This window comes from Nymphalis io, chromosome 2 (genome assembly GCF_905147045.1).
Source record: "Nymphalis io chromosome 2, ilAglIoxx1.1, whole genome shotgun sequence".
Lineage (NCBI taxonomy): Eukaryota > Metazoa > Arthropoda > Insecta > Lepidoptera > Nymphalidae > Nymphalis > Nymphalis io.
In genome coordinates, this window is record NC_065889.1 from 1,902,943 (window position 1) to 1,929,720 (window position 26,778).

The window sequence follows — 26,778 nt, forward strand, 5'->3', positions numbered from 1 at the left end:
GCGTAATTTAGCACGTAGGTACTTTGCGGTGTAACCAACGTCGCCTTCAGATCGGATATCCTATCGTTGAGAAATCGATTTGTAACTAAATAACCATTGAATATATAATCCAAAAACGTACGTCATTATTTCCTGTCCTTATGTTGAATATTTCGAAATCAAAGAGTGATTTATAAACATTCAACAAAATAATTATCGATTTTTACTAGTGATCCCCTAACGATAACACTTCCTGGGAAATGATAATGCTTTTGTTGGTGGGTTTTAACACTCACAGGTAAATATGAGTTTGATGTTCTACTCTTCCGCAAGTCATGCTTCTTATCTTAAATTAGTTTTTATCAAAATACTGTTTCACTGTATAGTTTAAGTTAATTGAAAGATATAATTTTTGAATTACAAAAATAGTTAAGAAATTATAATACAATAGCGAACTTTCGCATGAGAAACGAACAATTCCCAGACTTCATTGGGTACAGTAAGCAATAAAAACCTTATGTCTCAACCGCGAGTGTTACAGAACGAGAACGGTTTTATTTAATGATCTCGGATTCGCTGACATCAATTGCTACGTAATTATCTTAAGGTAAAAGCCTAGTTCTTAAATAATTATATATTATAAAAAAATTATCTAAATCTAACATCAATTCTTATTTATTTATTACATAACAAAGTGAGAGAATGACTTCCAAGTAAAGTCAAGTATTTAAGCCATGATATACGTACAAATGAAATAGCGTTTCTATTCCACAACCAGTCAAAAATTTACTATTGCAGAAATGCAAAACGAAAATTAGAGCATTTGTTTCACATGAATACTAGCATAAATATATAACTATCATAATTAGAAGGATAACTTTGGATTTATTTATAATTTTAATTATATATAATTATTTTACAATACGGTTTGTAACCGTTTTATATACCCCTTGCCTTCATGTACAAGTAATTGTTTTATAGCGCTGTATTTGAGGTGATTATTGTAGTAAGCTCCGGATTACTCGAACGTTGTTAATTTCCAAGTATTGCCTGTTTTATATCGTTATATCGTTTTATTACTAAAAATACATTGTATACACATCATTAAAATGTAATTACAAAAAGTCTTATTTTAAATTAAATCAATTATAAATGCGAAAGTAGCTCTGTATGTCTGTTAGGCTTTGGTATGAAGCAAGCTTGACAGCCAAGAACGTACATAGGATACTTTTTTTACTAAGCGAAGCGAAGGCGAACCTGCGGGCGAATACTAGTATTATATAAAATTAAAATGCAGTTGAATAGTGAATTTTAACAGTTTCAGGTTTGCAATAAAAAAAACATATTGTTAAAAACGCAGGGTAATTGTAAAATAAACATCTGCTTTACGAATTCAGATTTAAAAGGTCATGTATTACCTCGAGACATTAGCGATCAGTAAAGACTTAATCGGACCCCGCGGGCTAATCGAACACTCGCAATCACGAACGTATTAACGCTAAGTTAAAACCGATAGTCGATTTAAAAACCAAGGAAATTTATTCCATTGGCACGATTGTATTCAACACGGTGTGTATACAAACATTAACCTGTTAGGTAATATCATTGAATGTCCTAAACAAACCGGCCTACCGTCTCGTTTATCCAAAAACGGCTATGTATCGAGAAAAATTGTTACGGAATAAATTTTGCGCGGTGAGGTAAGAGCCGTGATCGACATATCTTCTACTTATATAGAATTTTATTGACTTTGCAACTGAGTTTATTTGAGCAAAAAAAACTAAATAATTTGCAATTTAATTGACCTGTGAAAACATAAGAGATATATAGTATATAGACTATTATGTGTTTTGTAATATTAATGTGACAATTTTTTATTTATATATATTTGATTTGGATAATCGTAATCAGTTGGTTGGTTTTGGCAGAAATTGCCGTACAGAATATGTCTCATGTTCCTGGAAGTTAAATACTACTCCGTTAGGGAGATGATTCTCGTTCAAATCTTTACCCAATTGAATTGCAGCATGACGACTACACAAGACAAGCTTATAAATATTATCGTTCCAGAGAACTGATGCTAAGTAAACTTCGAACGTTTTAAAAAGAACGTAAAACAACATAACATTTATAAAAAATGTACAACATATGTATCAATAGTCAAAAAATGTATTGACGCTAAAAACAAAAGCTATATAACACATGTAGAAATTACTTCTCAAAGTCGAAGAGTCAAAAATTAAAAACGCTTCACGGAATTATGAGATGTGAGGAATAGATTGAGACAAAACAGCTTAATTCGCACACGTCCTGCGATAAGACATTAATTGCGTCATAGGAATAAGGTTCATAATAGTGTAGACGACTGAAAACGCAAATGCTAAATATTAAGTGAGAAATTGTAGCTTCTTAGTTGAGATTTATATGTGACACAGCCCTCCTTTAGGGCTGTCGACAGAAATATTAACACATTATTTACCACGTTTACACTAAGCGCAATTTTCAGAATTTTCATGTTGATTTATTTTCTTCTTATATATTTATTTTTTATACTTAACATAGCGTCAATTGTATTGATTACGAGCATACATCACCGCTTGCTAGCATATAAATGGTTGAATGTAAACGGGGTTTATAATAAGTGACATTCGGATGTTTGTTATATAAATAAATATGAACCTGAAGCTGTTACAAGGCATAAGAAACACGTAAATTTATTGGGCGAAATGATTTGTTACCAAAATTAAACCGTAAACAGATGCATAATAGACGAGGTCGTACAAAATAAAATTATAACCAAAAAAATTGATATATTTTGAATAAGAATTTAATGCTAGCCTTAACCTACATAATTATAAATAAAAAATATTAATAGTTTTTGACTGCATCATTTTACAACGACAAAACATTTCACAAATCAATGCCAGTTTTAAAAGGTTTATACTCATGGTCAAAATGTAACACATCGTATATCGATCAGGGATGCGTTCGTTTTAACAATAGAACGTCAATGACAACCCCTAATTTTTTTGGACAAAAGATGTGCACATATGGGTGATTTAACGCATAATGCGCCCTTAACAATTTACTTCATGATAGAATTCGTAATCTCTACATTCGAAATTGGAAGCGCGTCAAAAAATATTTGAAATTCGAACATTCAACAAGTCTAACAAAAAAAAAACATTTGATTTTTTATAATAGCAATACTTGTCGACACGATTTAAAAAAGACCGCTATTCAAGTGATCATCTAAGCTTTAGATATGTGAAAACATAAATATTTAGTTCCTGGCATAATATTAGATTTGTCAGCCCTAGGCGCCAGACCAATTTGCCGCATCAGACAATTGGCCGTTAATTGCGATTGTTTTAAAAGTAGAGCGGTCGCCATGTTTGTACTACAGCATACGCGTTTTGATACATCGGTCTATAACGAGAATGTAATCAAATCACATCTTTGTTGCAACCATTTTAGAACAACATAAGAATACCGTACTTAAAACGACTAATGATTTCGATAACCATTTAATCCTCGTTTCTGTAACTGCTTTTGTAATTCATAAAAATTATATCCCTTAGCACCATGAGCTACCAAGGTATACTATATGGTACTATACGATTGGGCTTAGATACCTACTGTAGCCAAGCAATATATTGTATTATGTAATAGTATTTTTTTTAAACGTGAATTTTAATTATTTATATCTTCAATTTAAAAACCAATATATATTAACATATACGTCAAGTTAAACAAAAATAATGTCTTATGACGTAAGAATACATTTTAAATAAATATTTATAAAGATACAGTTTATGATGTAATAAATTACGCTTTTTATTTAAATTTTTGGCTAACTGATGTAAAAATAATTTATAATTTAAAGATGGTATTCAAAAATAAATTTGTGTATTCGAATTTATTTAAATATAATTGTAATATAATATATTGTAATAAATGTATTTAATTAAAGTTATCGTGGGAATCTAAGAAATATGCACAATCTGCAATATTTCATGATCTGGCAAATCGATATTTAATTATAACGAAATGAAAGACTAAGACAGACTAAGAGCAACAAATAATCTGAAATTTATATATTAAGCTAATATATAAACTTTTTCTTAAAATGTAATAAGAAATATTTAACATAAATTAGGTATTACGTGAACAAAATAATATGAACATCATGAATACGACATGAATTCAGAAATCAACTATCCCCAAAACACATAACAACCAAAAATAAACCCTTTAAAAGCGTTTATATAATGTTGCTCCCCGATCAATATTCAAAATGTCCCGCCTCGGTCCCGACAACAGAAATCGTGTGACAATGTCGAGAATACTAATATAAATTTTATCAATTTGTATTCAACTAGATAGACTTAGACGAACATCGTGCGAGCTATGCGTGGCATTACTGTAGTTCTTATCTTCAAGATCTAGTGCTTTCAATGTCCTTGCTCGTACATTATAAATATATTATTTGACCCTTTGCTCGATGTAGGGAATAATAATGATGGGTGTAAATAGCATTGTTCTAACTTGCAACTTTATAAATATCTTTGCGCTGTAAATGTATTGATATTACTTCTTAGAAACGTTTATGTACCGTTTAAGATAGTCTCGGATTAATCTGTATGAAAAATACGTGTTTACAAATGATGATCAACAGCCATGATTGATGTACCGTCCATGAGTAGAAAATAAATAGGCAACAATTTAAACGGCTATAAATATTAATGACATAAATTGTTTTAAAATTTATTAAGTCTCGTATTTAATGTTAAACATAGCAAGATTCATAAATATGAAAAATATATTTGTACTGATTAATATTTATTTACAAAAATAAGTGACTTGTTTCTCAATTTTATAAACAAATGTTTCATATAGGATGCAAATGTTATCAAATTGGGATGATTTGATTTTAATTAAAAAATATTTACTCCAGATTATATGTTGCGTTTATTTTTTGTACATAATGTACATTAATAGTATAGTTCATAGCAAAACGGTATAAGGGCTTAGAATATGAATCACGTTTAAAACGCAACAAAATAAACCGCTATAATTAAAAATATATTGAAAAACACGATGCCACTACACTCCAGTTTTTAAAACGACAAGTTACACAAGTTCTACAAACTGTGAGAACTGAGATAAACCGACTATTTTAAAAAGTAGGCTTTACTCACAAAGCTCTATGTGAATGCGCGTCAACTTTACGGGGTCGGGTAATACTCGAGACCGCGCTTTCATAAGCTCAACCACTCTTCAAAATTACATACAACAATTATGAGAAGCACTTACCTTCGACCCCGTGGATTTTCGCTGCCAACGTCGACAGCACGAGCCCGATGGATAGCAATTTAATCCCATAATCCGGTATAAAGTTTCTCGACCACATCTTGTAGCACAACATTCACACATGGATCACACACATTTGTTTTACTCCTTCTATGTCGTTTAAACACTAAATTATCAACACTTCACGGAACTAAATGTAAAAACTGACACTTCATTTTGTTTATAAACTGTTGTTACGTAGAAAAAATTGGCGTATTGGTCATTTTAGCGGTAAAACACATTCAAATTAAACGAAAATCCCGACAGAAACATGCGCAGCCGCGTCCTGCTCGCATCTGACGGCTTTGTTCGTAAATACACAACGTACGGTAAATCAAAATGGCGGACCGCGCTCCTGTGTGCGTATGCGCAGCCTGGAACAATAGCTATTTCACTTTTCAAACCTCTTTATGTAGCATAAAGTCTAAATTTTTATATTTTACTAGTAGTTATTGGTGTTTTATGTCAAGAAATTAGATGGTTTTCGTTATAAAGGCGTGAGAACGCTTACACGCACACATTGAAAGTTACGCGAAGGAATGTTGATTCAATGGAGAAATCAAGCAATTCAACTCGTCGTTCGCGGCGAATAGAGCTTTCGAACTTAGTAGTTTCGCATCCACGACAGAGATGGCGCTGCCGTCTTTAAGTGTTATTATAGGGGTGAATTTTAAAGGGCAAGGTTCAATGGAATATTATTATCTATTCCGCTAAACATGTAACAATAATTACTTTGTAACGTATTTATTCGTTTATTTCAATCTTTTAAAACATTTGTATGTCATGTCTGCATGTCTTTATGCATGAAGTATTAAATTTTTCATTATTTAATCAATGCCAACGTTGCTACGATATAATTAGTTGTTCAGCAAAAAGAAGTGAGATTCATTGAAAATTTTATAAAAACTAAAGATGGTGACTTGTTACCAAAGACATCCCTTCGAAATTGAAACGGAGGACAAACTAACGAGTATAAATTCGAAAATATTTGAAATCAAAAAGAAAATTCAACTATCAGGTTGGTAATACCCGCATTTGTATACCCATTAAAATATATTTTAAGCAGTTTGTATTAGTTATGTTGGGTAAAACAATAAGAGGAACTATTAGTTAGCTACGAGCGTTAACTAGCTGGGTTCCGGCCTGAAGGGAGAGTGAGCCAGTGAAATTACACGGAACATAATATATTCTTTTGTATTGGCGACGTAAGGAATTGTTAATTAGGCGTTAGCGACAACTTACCATCAGGTGGCCCCTTTTGGCCAGTCCATCTACATATTATATATTTAAAAAAAATCACATAATTTGGTATTGTTGTGTTCCGGTTTGAAAAGTGAGTGAGCAAGTGTAATTATAGGCACTAGGGCCATTACATCTTAATTCCCAAGGTTGGTGGCGCATTGGCGATGTAAGCGATGGTTAACATTTCTTACAACGCCAATGTCTATAGGCGTTGGTGACCACTTACCATGAGGACCACTTATGGGTGGCCCATATGCTCGTACGTCTACCTAAAATAAAAAATAAATAAAAAAACAATGAATTGCTTATAATTTACAATAAAAAAATAACGTCAATTAAAAGCAATATATAATAAATAAGTACGATATAAGTTTGAAGCATGTGATTATTAATTGAGAAGTACTTATCCTAGCTATCCTACTAGCTTAAGTAGCTATTAGTTAAATTAGCTTAGCCTATTAATACTTATATAAAGGAGGTCGTTATTATAGACTAACGACAACGTATTACAATAGTAGCTATAATTATGACAATTAATTACTAATAATGATGTTTATTGGTAATTAAGTATTAAATTATTCAAACTAGCCGATGGCCTCGTCGTTTGAATCTTAACGGACGATTACGGGTTTTAACCGAAAGGAGAACCAGTGAATTCTAATTCATGTAGTTCTCTGGGTCAAAAGATAGCCCGCATGTGTCGGGTGAAAATATGCCAAATGTGTGTCCCTATGTATCTACCCGCAGAAAGAAAACACGCAAAAAGAAAAAACGCTTTAGCCTAAAAGTGAGATATATATAGGCTTTTACTTTATTTTATTAAAATTTAACGTCATTTATCTGGATTAATATAATTACGTTTATATACAATTAATTTTCGTCCGCGGCATCGCCCGCGTTTTAGGGATAGGTGGGCAAGTACTACATAAAAAAGTAGGCTATGTAGTAGGGTTCAAGCTTGCATCATACCTAATTTTATCAAAATCCGCTTGGTGATTTTTTTTTTATATTCGCCGGGAGGACAAATGACTCTACTCCACCTGATGGTAAGTGGTAGTAGAGTCCAAACGCGACGACGGCCAGTACAGACGGGAAAAATGTTCTGCACTAGCCGCCTTGGCCTTGCCGGCCCGCAAGATGCCTCTTTAATTTTATTTAGCCATGAAAGTGTAACAGACAGTCAGAGAAAATTATTACGTTTAAAATATTAAGTACAGACTTTGTATTGGTGTATTCCGTCATGAAGGTTACCCTTCAATTTAGTAAATAAATCGGTATAATTAAAGGTACAATGAGTATAATGATCTCAGCTATTGTGGTTGGCAATCAATTGGCAGCGCAATATGTGCTTTATACTCCTTTTAATGCAATGGCCTATACCATCAGGTAGTCCATTGGTGTTTCGCAATCTTTTACCTAAAGTGATGAAAAAATGTAATACGTGGTGTGCTAGTATACGCAGCTAATTTGAATACATAAGTTAATATTTCTAGAGGGTCAAAGGAAATCTCACTATGAAGAAAACGAAGCTGAGAAGAAGCAGAACAGCGATCTGATAGATACGCTTAAAAAAGAAATACGATTAAGGCTAGAGGAACTGGCTCAGGCGAGGCAGGTGGTGGGAGATGAGGAGGCCCAAATCAAAAAATTCCTCAACAATGTCTGCCCCATTGGCAATAAAACCGCTGATAAAGTAAGATACCATTAAAATTATTATTTTTATAATATATATTTATTTATTCAATTTACTTGGTGGAAGCTTTGTGCAACCTCGTCTGCGTAATTACCACCCACTCGTAAGATATATTCTATCGTCAAACAACGGTGCTTAGTATTGTTGCGTTACAGTATGAAGCGTGAGTAAGCCAGTGTAACTACAGGTACAAGAGACATAACACCTTAATTTCTAAGGTTGAAGGCGCATTGGCAATGTAAAGAACAGTTAATATTTATATAACGGTCGCCATCACCCATAGACATTTCTATGGGTGATGGCGACCACTTACCATCGTGTGGCCCTCATTTACTATTAATAATAATAATAATATCCTGGGACATTATTCACACACGGCAATCTGATCCCAAACTAAGCAGAGCTTGTGCTGTGGAAACCAAACAACTGATATACTACATATACTACTTTTCTTGTAAATACATACTTATATAGATAATTACACCCAGACTGAGAACAAACAGATATGTTCATGCACACAAATGTCTATCCTGGGTGGGAATCGAACCCACACCCTTCGGCGTGAAAGGCAGGTATCTACCAACCACGCCAACCGGCTCGTATTCCAACTCTATTTTATAAAAATAGAAAAAATAAATATTCAAATAACTTTATTAGCCAAAATTGGCGGGCACAAAGCCTGAAATCATTCTTCTACCAGTCAACCTTTAAGTCAATCGGAAACACAAGAAAGCACGGAATACTATACTCGTAATTAATAAAATAATAGAAATTATCAATTACGTACATAAGAATCAAATTTGAATAGGTACCATTTTATTTATTTCAGCTGATACACAATCTCGATTTAAAGGTTATAGAACAACGAAAGATGTTAGATTTACTTAAATATGAAAAGGGAAGTAAAAAGAAGAGGCTACGGAACCTCGAGAAGGAATACGAGATGTTGCTGATAGAGAGCACTAAGAGTGATTTAGTGAAGTCGAAAATAACAACGAGGGCTCGAAAAGTAAATACGTATAGAGATTTACATATCATAGGTCATAAATATTAACAATAAATAAAGTTATATTTCTATGTAATAATGTTTTGATATAACGGTTCTTAATAATTCATCTTGTGCTCCTAAGTGCCTGCTCACATGCACGCCGCCACGGCATAGTTGCCATGATTCCAAAGTGTAGTTGGTAATACAATATGATTTATTACAACACTCTTCACATGGAACGGCTCCGCGACCCCTTCATGGTAATGTCACGAAAGTAAATCCTCTCTTATGGTGATATATTAGTATACTACTTATACCAAGCACTCGACTGTAGTCACAGTTCTCCTCGCTGGTCTAGTGGCTAGATATAAGATGCTGATTTCGAGGTCCTGGGTTCAAACAGGGCAGTCAGGCCGGTAAAAAGTATTTAGGTTTTCTTTCAAAAATTCTCAGTCCGGATTCTGGTAGTTGGAAATGAGTACACTTCCGTGCCTCAGAAATCACGTAAAGCCGTTGATCCTTCGCCTGACTCTCTTCTGTCATGTCAGGTTACAGTCCCATCGGATTATTAGAGGTAATAGATAGTATATCTGTATTTGTGCACTATAATACTTAGCAGTTGACTAATTTCTCTTGAGATTAAGATCGATAAACCTAAGGCCACGGCATGTCACGTCAAATCACTGAGACTTGAAACTTGAAAAGTGCAGCAGAATCTTTGAACAACGCAATTGAACTTGATCTAATGTTTTCACTAGGCGTAAACTGTTTGTAAATCATTTGAAAGTGCATGTACCGAACCACTTTGACAGTAATCATGTGAAAAGTGCATGTGAAAAGGCTCTAAAGATTGCTACATGTGATTCTGGAAGTTCACAGAAAGCCTTCGCTCACCTGGCCATTTCATACTACTGTTACTTTAGCAATGCAGAAAATAATATAGCAACATTTTACATGAAATTTCAGAATGTATCTCATCTGGAAAACGAAATACACAAAGTACTAATACAATGGACCGAAGCGGAATTGGTTAAGAAAAAATATTTTTCGATCAGGTAAAAAAAAATGGTAAAATATCTTAAATAAGATTGTTATATCGATATATTTATTTGTATTACAGGCAGGCCCTTGTCGAAGATTCTGTGAAATTCGAAAGTTCCCTTTCGCGTATAGAGGATTTATTAAAAAAGCAAAATGAGGAAATAAAAAAATTAGAGGTAACAAGATCTCAATATATAAAGCAAGTATTAAAAAACAAAGATTTAGTAATGTAATTTTTGTAAGTTCTTCCAGTTTATTATTTATTTATTGATGTGCCTTCCGGAAAACATACAGCATTGCTGTGAAGAAGCAGTCGTATACTTACTTTAATCTGTGGTCGATTGCTACTTTAGACAACTTAGTTCACCTGAATGACACTAGGTAGCGCTAGTTTACTAGCAAGTGCGCGGGAACCGTAGCCATATTCTTACATGGCGTTGTGTACTTTCGCCAAAGGTGGTCGAAATAATTCTAAAGTAATTCAGTTGCAAATAACATTTCTATCTATCTTATGAAGTTTTGTGAAAAATTAATTAACACATTGAATATTTTCGAACATTGAGTTGTTTTTTTTCTATTTGAAATTATGGATCGCGCCCCGAATAAAAACGGTGAAGTTAGTGATTCGCATGTGCCTATTTCGGATGGTGTGTATACCGATAATAATCAGTGCCGCGAGGATGAGGATACCTCGAATTCAAGCAGTTCGAGCAACGAAGGTGAGAATGAGGGTACTCCCAGAAAGAAACGTCGGCTGGACTCCCAGGTAACGGTCGATCCGAGAATCGACGCGTTATATGACCAGGTCAGTTTTCTTACAAATTTTATAATGCATCAACATTGTGGGACTGATAGCAACAAATCCAGTAGTCACGTAAACTCAGACCAAGTAAATAATATTAGCTCTTTTTTATCCAACACCTCGGTGTCAACAAAAACTCTAGATCTAGGCACATACAAGACAGAGTTTGACGAGAAAAAACACATGAAACCCGCCGATGGGAATAGGTTAAAACAACTAATAGAGTTACACCATTTTAACACACCCTAGTGTCAACACGTGCGCTACACTAAAGCATTAGCTGAAGTCACTACATCTCCGGGATTTTGCAACCATAAAATCAATGACGAATTGTGCTGCCTTAATAAAGGCAAAGACTTTTTGGCCTCTACTGAACTATTTGTTGCGGGACTGACAAATGCTTTGCTGTACCAAAAGGAGTTGTTGCAATCAGGCTTACAAGAAATACTAGATTGGGCTGTTAAAAACCCAAGCGAGCTAAATAGCGAGCTATTTAATAAAATGAGCGCTACGTTTGGTGAATCTTCCGCTTCCTACAAAAATGCAGAACGCTCACTACAGATCGTCTGTGGCAAGAGAGCGGAATGTGTGGAGATTAGACGTTCACGACTCATATCAGAAATACATAATAAAAGTATACAAACTGTTTTTCAAAATATTCCACCCAGCGAAGAATTTATTTTTGACAAAGCAAAGCTACTGTCGCTTATTCAGTCCCTCGGAGGGCCACAATACTGGTTGTCACAAACTCAAACATTCAAGCCAAAAGACAGATCTAGTCTGGAAAAGGAAACTTAATGAACCCTCAACATCTAGAAGTTATAATCCCACGAGACCCAATTATCAAAGCTCAAATAAGAAACCATTGCTCGCTGAGCGACCCTAAATTGGTGGACCAGTCCTACGGTAAGTGTCCACGTTTCGGCACCGTAAGTCATTACAGGTAGGACGCACTGATTGAAGACCCTGGTCTTAAGCGACTGTGGGATCGACGATTCAAAAATATGACGTAACCTCCCGAATGCCGCCCAGCCCAAACGTATTCTTCTTTTAGCCTCCTTCTCAAAGTTGTGCCGGCCAAGTTGTATAGTTTGGCCCAGGTAGATATATTCCTGCACAACTTCAAGTGGAGAGCCATTTACGACCACTGGTCTCGGGGATACATGACGGTTTGCCATAATTTTGGTCTTTTCAATGTTCATCCCGAGACCTACTTGTCTTGAAGAATCGCTCAGGCTGTTTAGCATCTCTTCCAAATCCTGCAGAGTCTCCGCCATGATGACAATGTCGTCGGCAAATCGCAGATGTGTAATGTGTTGGCCATTACACATCAGCGAGCAATGGAACGCGCGATGCTAGGGGTTTCTCTGGCAGATAGAATCCGAAATGAGGACATTCGCCAGAGAACTAAAGTCACCAACATCGCGCTTAGAATTAGCTCGCTGAAGTGGAAGTGGGCTGGTCATGTCTCCAGGCGCATTGATGGCCGATGGAGCCGACACGTGTTGGAGTGGAGACCACGCTTAGGCAAACGTAGTGTAGGACGCCCTGTGACAAGATGGGCCGACGATTTAAAAAAGGTGGCAGGTTCGGGATGGATGCGGACTGCCCAAGATCGGGATGGTTGGCGTTCTATGGGGGAGGCTTTCGTCCAGCAGTGGACGGCAAAAGGCTGAAAAAAAAAAAAAAAAAGAAACCACAAAATAAACAAACTTACAAAGGGAAAGCTGACAACAACAAGCAAACTAAAAACATTACATTTCGTTACAGAGATAAGAAAATATGACTATCTGACACAATCATTCAGGGGGGGTCACTTTGTACAATTCAAAGACAAATGGCAGACTTTGGAGGCAAACAAATTTATCATGACGACAATCACAGGATCCCGAATACCCGTTCAAAAAATCCCCCCTTGTTTGGCCTACAAAATCAATAATGGACCGGTATGCAACAAAAACTTCCCCTGCCATGACTCAAGTAATTCTCGAACTCCTGAATCAGAATATTCTTCAAGAAGTCAGGGCAAAATCTCCGAGTTTCATCTCCAAACTTTTCTTGCGGAAGAAAAGCGATGGATCGATGCGCCCAATATTCGATCTCCGGGAACTGAACAAATATGTAAAAACGAAACATTTTCGTTTGATTTCTCATACAGATGTGCCGGACTTTCTCCAACCTGGAGACTGGATGACAAAGATCGACATTTCGCAGGCTTACTTTCATGTCCCTATGGCAAAATCACACAGACCCTTTCTCAGAATCAGTTATCAAAACCGTATTTACGAGATGACGTGACTTATATGACTTCCATCACATGCTGGGTCGCGGAGACCCTGCGTGCGAAAAATTGTCGAGTGCTAGTCTACCTAGACGACTTTCTTCTGGTGCATCAAAACCGAACATAAGACACTTGGAATTATTGGGTTGAAAAGTAAATTTCCAGAAATCTGTCCTGACTCCCACACAAGACTTGGAATATCTAGGGATATGATGGCTAACGGCCAAGAACAAAATGACCCTACCAGACAAGAAAGTAAAGAGCATCAACAACACACCAGAACAATCTGTTCTTTTTGTGTAATTCAAAAGACACACATGAGTCTACGACAATTACAAACAATGTTGGGACAGCTAAACTTTGCCAACTTTGTCATCCCACGGGGAAGACTACATTGTCGCAATTTGCAAATCTTCCTGCGACGGTTCGACAAGAGATTTCTCCGCCAAGTGCAACTTATCCCGCAGAACGTTTACCGAGAAATGGTGTGGTGGCGCGGAGTCACTCACCACTCGTTACCGATACACAAGGAACCGGCTACCCTTTTTCTGGCAACGGATGCCTCAGATGTGGGTTGGGGTGCTCAACTGGACGGAAAAGTGGTGTCAGGGAACTGGCCACACTACCAGAGAAAATGGCACAGAAGAACAAGAAAGAACTATTCGCCGTTTTCGCTTCTTTTAAAATGAACTCAAAAACGCTAGTAAAGTCACATTTACTGATTCAGTCCGACAACCGAACATTTATAGCGTATATCCGAAAAGAAGGTGGAACCAAGTCTTTAGCGTTGCTGGAACTGACATTTAAACTTCTCCAGTTAGCGGACAAATTCGAAATAACGCTGTCAGCATATTACCTCCCGGGGAGGTACAACATAATAGCAGACAGGTTGTCACGAGGAAAGGACCCGGCGGAATGGCACCTGACACCCGATGCGACCTCGGAGGTCTTCCAAAAATGGGGACTTCCCGAAATAGATTTGTTCGCATCAAAAAATACAGCTGTTGTGCGAAACTACGTATCAATAGATTGCAAAGATCGATCGGCATGTTATAAAGACGCCTTCAGCAGACCTTCGAGTTACCGGATCGCCTGGATGTTTCCACCCCCCAGCCTACCACCCAGGGTGTTGGCTCATCTGAACAACGCCAGGGGAACCTAGTAGCACCAGAGTGGCCTCAAGTGTTCTGGCTACAAGACCTGAAATCGAGGGCACTAGAGCAACCGCACGAGCTTCAGAATCTCTCGGAAGTTCTTATAGATGTAACAACATCGCAACCCCCTCCATAAGTGCAGACATTAGCCCTGAAAGTCTGGAAAATTGGGGTGGGGTGAACAAATAAAAGACTGGTCTATAGAGGAAAAATAAGTATTAAGAAAGAGTTGGCGACAATCAACCCTCACTACCTACTTTCCTGCTATAAGGAGATGGCTAACTTGGTGCTCCAGCTCACAGGTGAACCCAAAAATTCCTACTACCGATATAGCTAGATTCCTAATACACCTTTTTCTAAAAGAAAATTTAGCATACAGCACGATCCTAGTGCACAAATCAGCAGTTATGACATTTTATGGGCCCCACGTAGAACAACAAACATTCTCTGATTTCATTATCAAACATGTCCTTAAAGCGATTGGAACAGTTAAACCTAAAACTATAAAAAGCTCACTTACATGGGACCCTAGACTTGTCCTAAATTGGCTATCAACTAACCCCCCTAAAGATACCTTATTCGACTTGTCACGAAGGACGGCAAAAGTTCTATTGCTATCCTCGGGACGGAGAATCCACGACCTGACCCTCTTAAAAATTTCTACAGAGAGTTTCCAGGATAATGGACATAGCATCCTCTTGATACCAGCCTTTGGATCTAAAACGGACACTCACAACTATCGCCAATCTGCTTGGAAATTCTATAAGCATAACGATCAAAACATATGCCCAGTCACATTAATTAGAGCACTCATTAAAAGAACACGTGTTAGGAGGTCAACTAGCAATAGGAGTTTAAATAACCTTTTTATCACTGTAAACGGTAATATTAAGGCAGCGTCCCGAACTTTAATCGGGAATTGGGTGCGTACAGTTCTTCAGGACAATGGCATTAGGGCTCCTCCGGGAAGCTGTAGGTCACCGGTAGCTTCCCTGGGGTGGTTAGATAACCAACCGATTGATGAGATATTGTCGCGTGGTAATTGGAAATCATCCAGCACATTCTTCAATCATTACTTTCGCATAATAGAAAATCCTAAAAATGATCATAACTCCTTTTTTTAAAACATTTACACCAAATTAATTTTCTATTAAAATATATCCTTATACATATATATAAAAAAAATTAAATGAAGGAAAGTAATATATGGTTTTATGTATCAATTTTATATTAAATGTCATCGCTACAATCTCGCGAAATTCTATGAAACTGGCTTAAGCCATGATAGTAAATAAGAACAATGTTATATTATATATTAAACTGTATATATCTTTCAAAAATTTAAAGACATTAAAATGATTGTTACATTTCAATTATTTATAATTTATTCATTTCATTACTCATTAATTTCATCATAGCGTTGTGCTTAAAATAATTCATATTTCACCAGCAGATAACAAACACGTCTTCACAGCAATGCTGTATGTTTTCCGGAAGGCACATCAATATTACGGTTTTACATAAAAATAAAACCGGTATTATGTGCCGAGAGGAATACATACAGCATTGCAGAAAGTACTTCCTGGTGAAGACTATGAAAGAATATGGCTACGGTTCCCGCGCAGTGGCTGGTAAACTAGCGCCACCTAGTGTCATTCAGGTGAACTAAGTTGTCTAAGGTAGCAATCGACCACAGATTAAAGTAAGTATACGACTGCTTCTTCAAAGCAATGCTGTATGTTTTCCTCTCGGCACATAATACCGGTTTTATTTTTATGTAAAACCGTAATATTATATTAACACCAACAAGAAGTACACTAATAAATACAATTGAGTCTTCAAACATGACGTTATACAAATCAAGTGTCTCCTAAATTATACGTGTTGCAAAATATATCAACATATCGAGTTAACAAAAAATAATAATTTTAAAAATCAAAATATTTATAACAAATAGAAAACACATTAACAATTAAATTATTATGAAATTGTCACTTGATTGGTATAAAATGAGTAAAATATAAATATCGGAGAACATTTAATTTTTTTGAATATTAATTATTTGATTAAAAGGAAACAAAATTAAGAGATACATTAGCACACAAAAAAAAAGATGTTAAAAACAAAAATATTATTAAATACTATTAAATACCTACCATCTTATTTATGTTTTTCTTGAATATAGCGAAAATATCAAAATTCAGTTCCTGGATTTGATACCGTAGATACAAGAAAGAAAATTAATTAAATTCTTGCCCTGATTTTTCAATTCTGTCAATGACTGTCGTCTGTTCTGCTTGTATAGTCGGCGTCGGCGTCGTCTAGTCACGTTTACACTATTGAATTGAAGCGAATTCAAGATCAAGTTTGTTACTAAAACGTATCGGGTTGATTCTGTAACCTATCGTCTATCGTGTGCCGGTGCAGGTGGTGCGCGAGGAGGCGGCGGAGATGCGCGTGCGCGCGACGTGCGCGACTGCGGCGGAGGCGGCGCGCGCGCACGGCGCCGAGCACGGCCGCGTGGCCGAGCGCGCCTTCTACGCGCAGAGGTTCGAGGAGCGCAGAAGGGAGCTTGAAAAGCTGGAGAAAAGGATATTTCCCCCGGCGAGTACGAAACGCTACTACGATTTGCCACTTTGATTGGATAATCTAAACTTTCAGCGAAAAGATCTCTAGATTCTTTTCTTGGATTATTTCTTGGTAGAATAGAAAAAGTCACCATTTTACCCTCATCCCTCCCTCTGTGGCACACCGCTGATGATACAAAGCAAAATCGCCATGCTGGGGATGGACGTTCGCTGCGACCTTAGTCCAAGGGATTACATCGAGGCTATTATAAAAACAGCTTCACGAAAACTGGAGTTCTGAACAAGGTGCGGCGTTTTTTCACGCCACAACAACTGTGCCTGTTATACAAAACACAGGTACGGTCTTGCGTTGAATATTGCTCGCACCTTTGGGATGGCTCCGCTAAGTACCTAATGGAGGCCTTGGACCGTTTGCAGCGACGTGCAGTACGCATTATTGGCGACGTAAAGGTCACAAACACCCTTGAACCTTTACAATTGCGTCGCGAGATAGCAGCACTGAGCGCTTTCTATCGTCTGTATCACGGCGAGTGCTCTGAGGAATTATTCTCTCTAATTCCTGCCTCCCCCTTCCTTCTTAAGTCCACGCGAGCTGGTTCTCGATGTCACCGCCTAACTGTGACATCAATTCCATCGCGCACAAAGAAATTTGGCAACTCCTTTCTTTGCCGCACTACCAAAGAATGGAATTCCTTACCAGCTCACGTGTTCCCCTCCTCTTACAACCCGGGTTCCTTCAAACGAGGCGTGAAGAGGCATCTTGCGGGCCGGCATGGCGGGGACGGCTAGTACAGAACATTCTTCCCGACTGTACTGGCCGTCGTCGCGTTTGGACTCTACTACCACTTACCATCAGGTGGAGTGGAGTCATTTGCCATCCCGGGGCATATAAAAAAAAAAAAAAATTAAAATTGTAAGTTGACGATTTAAAATAGCTTGTAAGAGCCTACTTAACAAGACTATATTTTGATTTTAATTTTTGACCTAACAAGTCGTTTTCCGAATTTAAATTAAAAAAAAAATCTTGATTATTTGTTTTACGCTGACTCAGAACAGGCTAGAATAAAGTGTATTATGATACACTCATCGTACGTTTGGAGGGAGTCCGAACGCATTATTTACGTTACCAAGTTACATAATACGGATAAAAAATACCAAAAAATCTTTAACACTGAATTGTTTCAAAAACAAAGACATCATAAGCATGGTTATATTCAAATAACAAATCATTTTTCTTCTTTTTGCATATCTAATAATGTTCTTTCCTACAGTTTCGTAAAGTTAGCTGATAAATATAATTTATCATTAAGTCCGCCTTTCGTGCATATATATATATTTTGTATTGTGCAATAACATATAAATAAAAACATAAAACTTGGGGTAGGGCATTGTCAAGGCCTGTCTATGTAGGTTCCACCAACTCATCAAATATTCTACCGGCAAGTAGCAATAATCAGTATTGTTGTGATCCGGTTGGACCCCTTCCAAATGAATGAGCCAATGGAACTTCAGGCACAAGGGACATCTTACATTGACATTAATACCTTAGAGATCTTAGTCTTCAAGGTTGTGGCGCATTAGTGATGTAAGAAATGGTTTATATTTCTTATGGCGTCAATGTCTATGGGCGGTAATGACCACTTATCCTTCCCCTATTTATATTATAAAAAAAAATGCTTCAAGTGCTTATGACGTCATTCACTTTGACAACGATTAATACGAAAAAGTCAAACAAATCTAACAATAATTTCCATTCAGTGACGCACATTTGTTCTTAATGGAAGATCTTGTGATTTATCTTTAAAAAAAGACGTTTTAAAGAAATTTTAATAACAAAAATTATCTCTTACCAAGTTATTTATATAGCTTTTTATAAAATGCCGAAAATATATATAACATCGATGTAAAAACTATAAGCTATTTAAAGTCTTAATACCTTATGTCATTTATAGTGCTTACCCGAATCTATTTTTTTCCATTGACTAAATTACCATGACTTAATACATTTTTAGTTTTAGTAACTTTGTTGTCGTCATGTTCTCCGTTTTATAAATCACACCTGTAACTAATTTGCATTATCACTTATTACAAATTTACGATGGCAGTTATCATTCGGTCGATGACATCTCATTTATATGTATATGCAAATAATTTAACGTCTCGGGACTAGGAGTAAGATTATAGTACAAGTTTATTAGAATACTTAATATTTTTCATTATGGTCGATAAATTTTGACAGACTTTTACCTATACGCGATTGTTACGGTGATGATATAATATTAATTAATAACTAGACTCTTATTTGAATAACGATTGATAGATAAGGCATATTATCGTGTACAATATTTTTACTTATATATTATATCGCCGAAAAGCAATAAGCACATATATCCAACTATAGTCCAGATGAATTTCTATCTCCGGTTCTTTTCATGACACAATATTTTCTTTACAAAACCGATATGTTTTTATTTTGTCCATCAAAGTAAATGTCATGCTTCCGAGTATAAAAAAATAAATTTAAAAGTGCTTATCCTTGAATAAAGTAAATTTTGAGTTTGATAATTAATCTGGACAGTTTTATACACGTATTGTGTAATTGTACACAATGTATTTATGTACACTCAAACAGCGTTCTTAAGATTGTTCTTATTGTACAAATAATTATGATATACAAATAGGTTTTAGGTTTAAAGAATATTTATTCCCATAAAGACTAACGTCACTTACATGAGAGTAATGTTAGACTTAAAATTAATTATTAAATTCGTCGTTCGTTGTTACATTATTCGACATTTTATCAATTCATACTCATTTAACACATTGTGACTACTTGCTTAGAAGTGAATGATCTTTTGTAAGACAGTCGGCAAGTCGTGTCTTAAATGTATTAAGCTAGTTAAGATTATATTTGAGGGTATTTTGTTAAAAATTTGCACTCCTTCAAATGTGATAATTTTTTTGATATAGTTCGTTCTTGTCTTTGGTAGGATAATGAGACTCGCTTGATGCGTGCTGCGTTTAGACTGTTGTTTTATTTTAGTAAAAGTTAGTTTTGTACGGACACTTTTTTCAAGGTTTTTTTTTTTGATAAAGATGCAAATATTGCAAATATATAATTGTCGAATATTCATTATTTTGATTTCGGTATAAATTTTAATGGTTGGAGTAAAATATGGGTAGTTAAAGAGCATTTTGATAATTTTGTTTTGTGCAACTTGAACATCAGCTAATTTTATTTTGGCAGCGATGCCCCATATTTCAACTAAGTACGAAATATGTGATTTAACCAGAGTGTTACAGGTCATATGTCGTAACCGACGCGGGAAACAGCGCACCTTGTTTCGGAAAAAGCCAAGAATTGATAAAAGCTTACTTATAATGTATTCAATATGAAACTTCCAGGTTAATTTATTGTCTATTCGCAGGCCTAAGTATTTTTCTGTCTTATGAACAAATGAATTATGAACGTCGTGATTTTTTTCAATCATCTCATTCTTTTTATGTAGATGTCATATAATAGATTCCAGATGCATGAAACGTATTCCAGATGTGATCTCACTTGTTCGTTTTATAAAAAGTTAATCATAAATTATAATTTTTAATTTTTTTTGGATAACGAATCTCAAAGCCAAGCTATTTGTAAATTACATTTAACTTATACACATGTTCTTGATTGGTGTCAACTAATAACATAATAGAGTAACGTGAGCAGCACTGAGCGCTTTCTATCGACTGTATCACGGCGAGTGCTCTGAGGAATTATTCTCTCTAATTCCTGCTTCCCCCTTCCTTCTTAAGTCCACGCGAGCTGGTTCTCGATGTCACCGCCTAACTGTGACATCAATTCCATCGCGAACAAAGAAATTTGGCAACTCCTTTCTTTGTCGCACTTCCAAAAAATGGAATTCCTTACCAGCTCACGTGTTCCCCTCCTCTTACAACCCGGGTTCCTTCAAACGAGGCGTGAAGAGGCATCTTGCGGGCCGGCAAGGCGAAGGCGGCTAGTGCAGAACGTTTTTCCCGTCTGTACTGGCCGTCGTCGCGTTTGGACTCTACTACCACTTACCATCAGGTGGAGTAGAGTCATTTGCCCTCCCGGCGAATATATAAAAAAAAAATACGTAACATTTACACAGATTCTAAATTAAATCTAATGAACGCACCAGAATGCCACCAATATTGTAAGTGTATTTAACCATTTATTCTTGTTAACAATAACTCATATAACTTCTCTCCCCATCAGTCCGACCTGTACGGCAAGAATCAGCGAGATCTACTGAAGGGGATGCTGCAACAGAAGATCAGTCAGCCGCCGCGCAGATGGAGGAAATGTTCCAGAGACTCATGAAACTAACAGGTTACAAAGATCTACATTAAAATATTACTTGTGGTAGAACTGTTACACTTACGCCGTTATCTTATTTGAAATGCATTTCATATGTGAGTGATTTTGTTTTTTGATTTTGAATCTACCTCAGCGCCAAACATTTAAATCTAAACAGCCATTTGGGAGTTATGGTGTAATTTAATTTAGTTCACATTTCTAAGTGAATTTTAAAACTTGATAACAGAAAGATGAAAATAGCTAGACTTTTGCAAGCTTACATTTATTTATTTATTTATTTAATCTAAGGAAGACAAACAGTTATGACATACAAAAATTATTATAACATTAAAAAAAATCATGTAAAAATCGAGTCTTCACAAATAATTGAAACAAAAACATAGCAGAACAATAATAAATTATCTCTTAAAGTATATATATGTATTAAAGTATATATGTATATTAGTTGTTTCACATTATATGACCATGTTTCGTTCCGGAAATTACCTATTTCTTGATCATATCCGTACATTTATCACCAAGATATTAAAGTAAGCAGCGCGGTTGTTTTATGATCCTATTCTAATTAAAAACTATCCCGACATTTAATACTATTGATCGGCATCGTGTACGTTTAGTTTTATTTTAAGCCGGCTACCAATTTAATCTATAAAAAAAATATAATCTGATTTGTTACTTAAAGAATAACGAAGAGCTATTTCTTATTTTACATTTTAGAAATAAGAAAATACGCAGTAAATAAATAATATAGAAGTGAAATTTTAGGAGTAAACGAAGCCGAGGAAGTCTTCTACAGATTTAGAGCTCAGAGAGAAACATCCAAAAGATTGAACTACTTACAACATACAACAGAAGATGAGAAATTACAACTAGAACAAACGCAGACATCACTGATGGCTGAGCTGGAAGGCTACAAGTTCGCATCAGTCAAAGATAAGGATGAGTAAGACGAAATTTGCTATATTTGCTTTGTTAAAAATGATGATATGCTTAGGTATATAAGCTAAGGTTATGTATGATGCTTGATATCTTCATATCAAGCTAACTACGTATCGGAGGTCTACTTATATATAACAGTCGTCTGAGCGTCCCGCAATGACGGAGATGCTAGTTGTTTTTATAGGTATGTGGAGTATATGGGTATGTAGAACCGTTAATAGATATTGGCAATGTAAGAAATATTAAAGATGTCAGGAATGGTCCTGACATCGTAAAAAACGCATCTAAATAATGACTTCATTATTGTTCGTGTCTTCAAAGGCACGAAGATGCTTATGAATGAACTTTAACGATACTGACATCGCAAATTTCCAATGCCAACAATTACCATTACGAATCAATAATAAACATTATAATGAGCAAACAAAGTAACGAAACCAATGTATTAAATTGAATTTTTTCATTCTAATCTGATAGTAACTATAAATTTAATCTTGTAAAATTACGATTTAATCGTACTCTAAACAGCCTACTTAGCTAGTATAAATTGATTTTAATATTTTTATTATAATAGATAGGTTGTTAAGTGGTCACCAACGCCCATAGATATTGCCATTGTAAGAAACGTTAACCATCGCTTACATCGCCAATACGCCAATAACCTTGGGAACCAAGATGTTATGTCCCTTGTGTCTGTAATTACACTGGCTCACTCACCCTTCAAACCGGAACACAACAATAACAAGTACTATTGTTTTGCGGTAGAAAATCTGATGAGTGGGTCTGTGCTCGTTCTACCCAGACGAGCACAAAGCTCTATCACCGGTATTTGATTTAATCAATCCGTATTTAAGCCAACACTCTTAAGACTGCCTTTAAAACAACCTATAAGCTCTCCTAAGATACGAATATTCCCCTGTTATTCGTTATTCTACTTTTACCATTTAATATCTATACTTTGTATTGTTACGGTCGCTCGGGCTAAATTTGTTCACATGGTTATTGATGCAATGACTGTTTTTTTTGTCAAGCATTTCTTATCCGTTAACCGTAAGGTAGCTGAATAGCTTGCTGTTCTAAAAATATTATAAATTAAAAAATCTGTCCCATAGAATACACTAACTAATTTCAGGGGTCAGGAAGAAATATTGGAACTTAAAGCGAGGATAGAGGAGGAAGAGAAAAGTTACAGAGAACTGCAAGAGAGGTTTGACAACTTGGAGAAGTTCTTGTTGGAAATCAAGAGATTGCTTTATGATTTATGTAAGCTGCTCGATGTGAGTAGTAATCAAAAATATCTAAATCAAAATATACTTTATTTAAGGTGGCTTTTATTAAATGTTAAAATTATTTGACGGGCCGGTTGGCGTGGTTGGTAGATACTTGCCTTCACGCCGAAGTTTGTGGGTTCGATTCCCACCCAGGATAAACATTTGTGTGCATGAACATGTCTGTTTGTCCTGAATCTGGGTGTAATTTATCTGTATAAGTATGTATTTACAAAAGAAAAGTAGTATATCAGTTGTCTGGTTTCCATAGTACAAGCTCTGCTTAATTTGGGATCAGATGGCCATGTGTGAATAATGTCCCAGGATATTGTTAAATGTAAAGCAATCAATGCAACGGTTCGGAATGTAGATTCTACCGAGAAGAACGATCAAAGAAACTCATTAGTTAATTTTTTTCACCAATTTAATTACACTTGTATGTATAAATACTAACGATTTTAATAATTCTAATATTATAAGTATAAAAAATATACTATAATATGCAGTATGATGTCTGTCTGTCAGTATGTAACGTAATTATAAATCGTATAAGTTAAATTTGATATGTAAGATAGCTTAAGGTACGATGGGTTTGACATGCCGCAAGGATAAAAAACCCGTTAAAGTATAAAAAATTAAAAAGTAAACGCGTGCACAATCGGTTCTAAGTATCAAAAAAATTTGGTATCAATACAATCATCGTCACAAAATTAACACTTTTTATTATACGCTGTATATATACAGATATATAGATTCACTTATTTGGGTAACAGGCGTGTAAACGACTCGACATCGATTTATAAATAATCTTAACTATCTCAATAAACTTAAGCGGCTTAACATAATAATTACCATATATCAGAATTTCCTCCACATCTCAATTGATTATAAGCTGTTGCCGGAAAAAGCTGATATAGCCCAGTGGTTAGAACGCGTGAATCTAAATTGATGATTGCGGGTTCAAATCAAGGCAAGCGCCACTGAATTTACATGGGCGGTGGTGAAGGAAAACATAGTGAGGAAACCTGTATCTGTCTAATTTCATACATACAAACAACCAGGACGTAAAAGCGTAACAAACAAATTTTCGCATTTATAATATTAGTAAGGATGATCGAATTTCGAGGAGAAAGTCAGGCTACGGAATCTGCTTAAAAATATTAAAATGATATGGTAGGTGGTCGGCGAGCCGGCGCTGCCCGAGTGGACGGCGGAGGCGCGCGACATCTCGGCCACGCTGGCGACGCTCGCGCGGCGGTACGCACACGCGCGCGCGCGCTGCGACACGCTCACACGCACACACGCACACACCGCCGGCGCCTCTAATGTGAGCCAGACGACAGATACAGTGCGTAATATTATCTGATTTCTTTTAAAATGAATATTTACTGATATTTTCAGACCACAAGCGGCGCTCCCTCAGTTACAGGCGTGAGCGCCCGCAGTCCCAGTACTTTAAAAGAGTCCGAGAAGATCTTACCGACTTATAAGGAGCTGGTCACCAGAGAACCGGTCAAGGCTCCGCGTAAATATCCATTCATCTTTGTTATATTTTACTTATTAAGCCTCTTTAATTCCTTAGTATTAATAAAATTATGTTTTTTATATAATTTTTAACTAGCGCCTCTCGACGAGTATCCTCCATTTCACTCCATTTTTTTCTGTCTTGGGCTGTTCTCATCCAGTCGTTGTTTGCGAATTTTATAAGTTCGCCTTCCCATCTTGCCAGGGGGCGACCTCTTTTCCTTTTTCAGAAACAGCTATATATGTACCTAGTGAATATGATGTACTGACGGATTCCGGCCACGGTGCCCCTTCTAAACGACTAACTGCGCCCTTTATTTGGCTCGTCCTGAATCGAATCGAATTGAATGAGAACCTCAGATCTTGAGCTTCATAGCCAACGAGGAAACCGCAAAGATTAATACAATGCATTATATCGTTATAGATAGGCGTATATTTAAAAAATTATGTAAAATTTTATAAAATCTACGTAGTCGATAAAAGCCAAGATGGCCCAGTGGTAAGAACGCGGGAATCCTAACCGATGATCGTGGGTTCAAACCCGGGCAAGCACCACTGAATTTTCATGTGCTTAATTTGCGATTATAATTCGTCTCGTGCTTTACGGTGAAGGAAAACATCGTGAGGAAACCTGCATGTGTCTAATTTCACTGAAATTCTGCCACATGTGTATTCCACCAACCCGCATTGGAACAGCGTGGTGGAATAAGCTCCAAACCTTCTCCTCAAAAAGAGGAGAGGAGGCCTTTAGCCCAGCAGTGGGACATTCACAGGCTGTTACGGAATTACGGAACGTAGTCGATAGAGCGTGATTAAATAAAATGTTCTGAGGATTAATCGATATAGTATTTATGTATATTTTATTTCAGTTATATTATTGAAATGCTATTAACATAACTACTAGAAATTATAACTCACGGTACAGTATAACAATTTTAAAAACAAGCACAAAGACACTCACTATCCGATAGTTCGGACGAACGGCTTTATTTTCTTTAAGCATTATATTAATTTGTGTTAAAACTATTTATGTAGAAATTAACTAAAATTTCAGCTTCCGACGAAGAGGAGGACATACCGTCACGGTGCTACTTGAAGCGACAAGCTCAATTAATCGTCGACACGAAGTGTAGGAGGAAGGGATTCCGTACGCCTTATCCGAGAAAATAAAGATATACATATATATATATTATAATTCGTAAATAAATACATGTTGAAATCTCCCTTCTTATAAACATAGATATATGTTTATATATAATTATTTATTTACGAGTATTAATATGTATTTATAAATATGTAAATCATTTCGTAATAATTCATAAACACGATTTTTAGAAGTTATAACTTTTAAAAGTTAATTAATATATCATTAAATAATACGCTAATGTTAATATATTTTTCGCTAGTACAGTTATATAGTTATCTTATACGATAAGCCCCAGATGTCCTCTAAATAAATTAGTTTCGACTTCTAAAATTATTAATTTGACCAAATCACAATGAAAATCATTTACTTTACTTAGCTTTGTTAGAAATCGTAAAAGAAAATTATCAACTTAAAACCATTAAAAACTAGTAC

General features: G+C 35.9%; 2 protein-coding genes across 2 annotated transcripts in view; one reads left to right on the forward strand and one right to left on the reverse strand.

Annotated features, from left to right (window-relative positions):
- Positions 1 to 5,611, reverse strand: part of LOC126777029 (neurogenic locus Notch protein) — a 117,037-nt gene extending 111,426 nt beyond the window's left edge. The window contains exon 1 of the mRNA XM_050499867.1: positions 5,296 to 5,611. Within this exon, the coding sequence (XP_050355824.1) occupies positions 5,296 to 5,407 (112 nt within the window). The 5' untranslated portion in view covers positions 5,408 to 5,611. The remainder of the gene's footprint in view (positions 1 to 5,295) is intronic.
- A 632-nt stretch (positions 5,612 to 6,243) lies between these two features.
- Positions 6,244 to 26,369, forward strand: LOC126777277 (uncharacterized). Its single transcript, XM_050500289.1, has 12 exons — positions 6,244 to 6,349; positions 8,067 to 8,266; positions 9,096 to 9,275; positions 10,221 to 10,309; positions 10,375 to 10,471; positions 16,960 to 17,140; positions 21,367 to 21,480; positions 22,234 to 22,411; positions 23,540 to 23,684; positions 24,853 to 25,002; positions 25,077 to 25,200; positions 26,254 to 26,369. Exons 1-12 carry the CDS (start codon positions 6,244 to 6,246, stop codon positions 26,367 to 26,369), a joined length of 1,680 nt encoding a protein of 559 aa, XP_050356246.1.
- Positions 26,370 to 26,778: the final 409 nt, after the last annotated feature.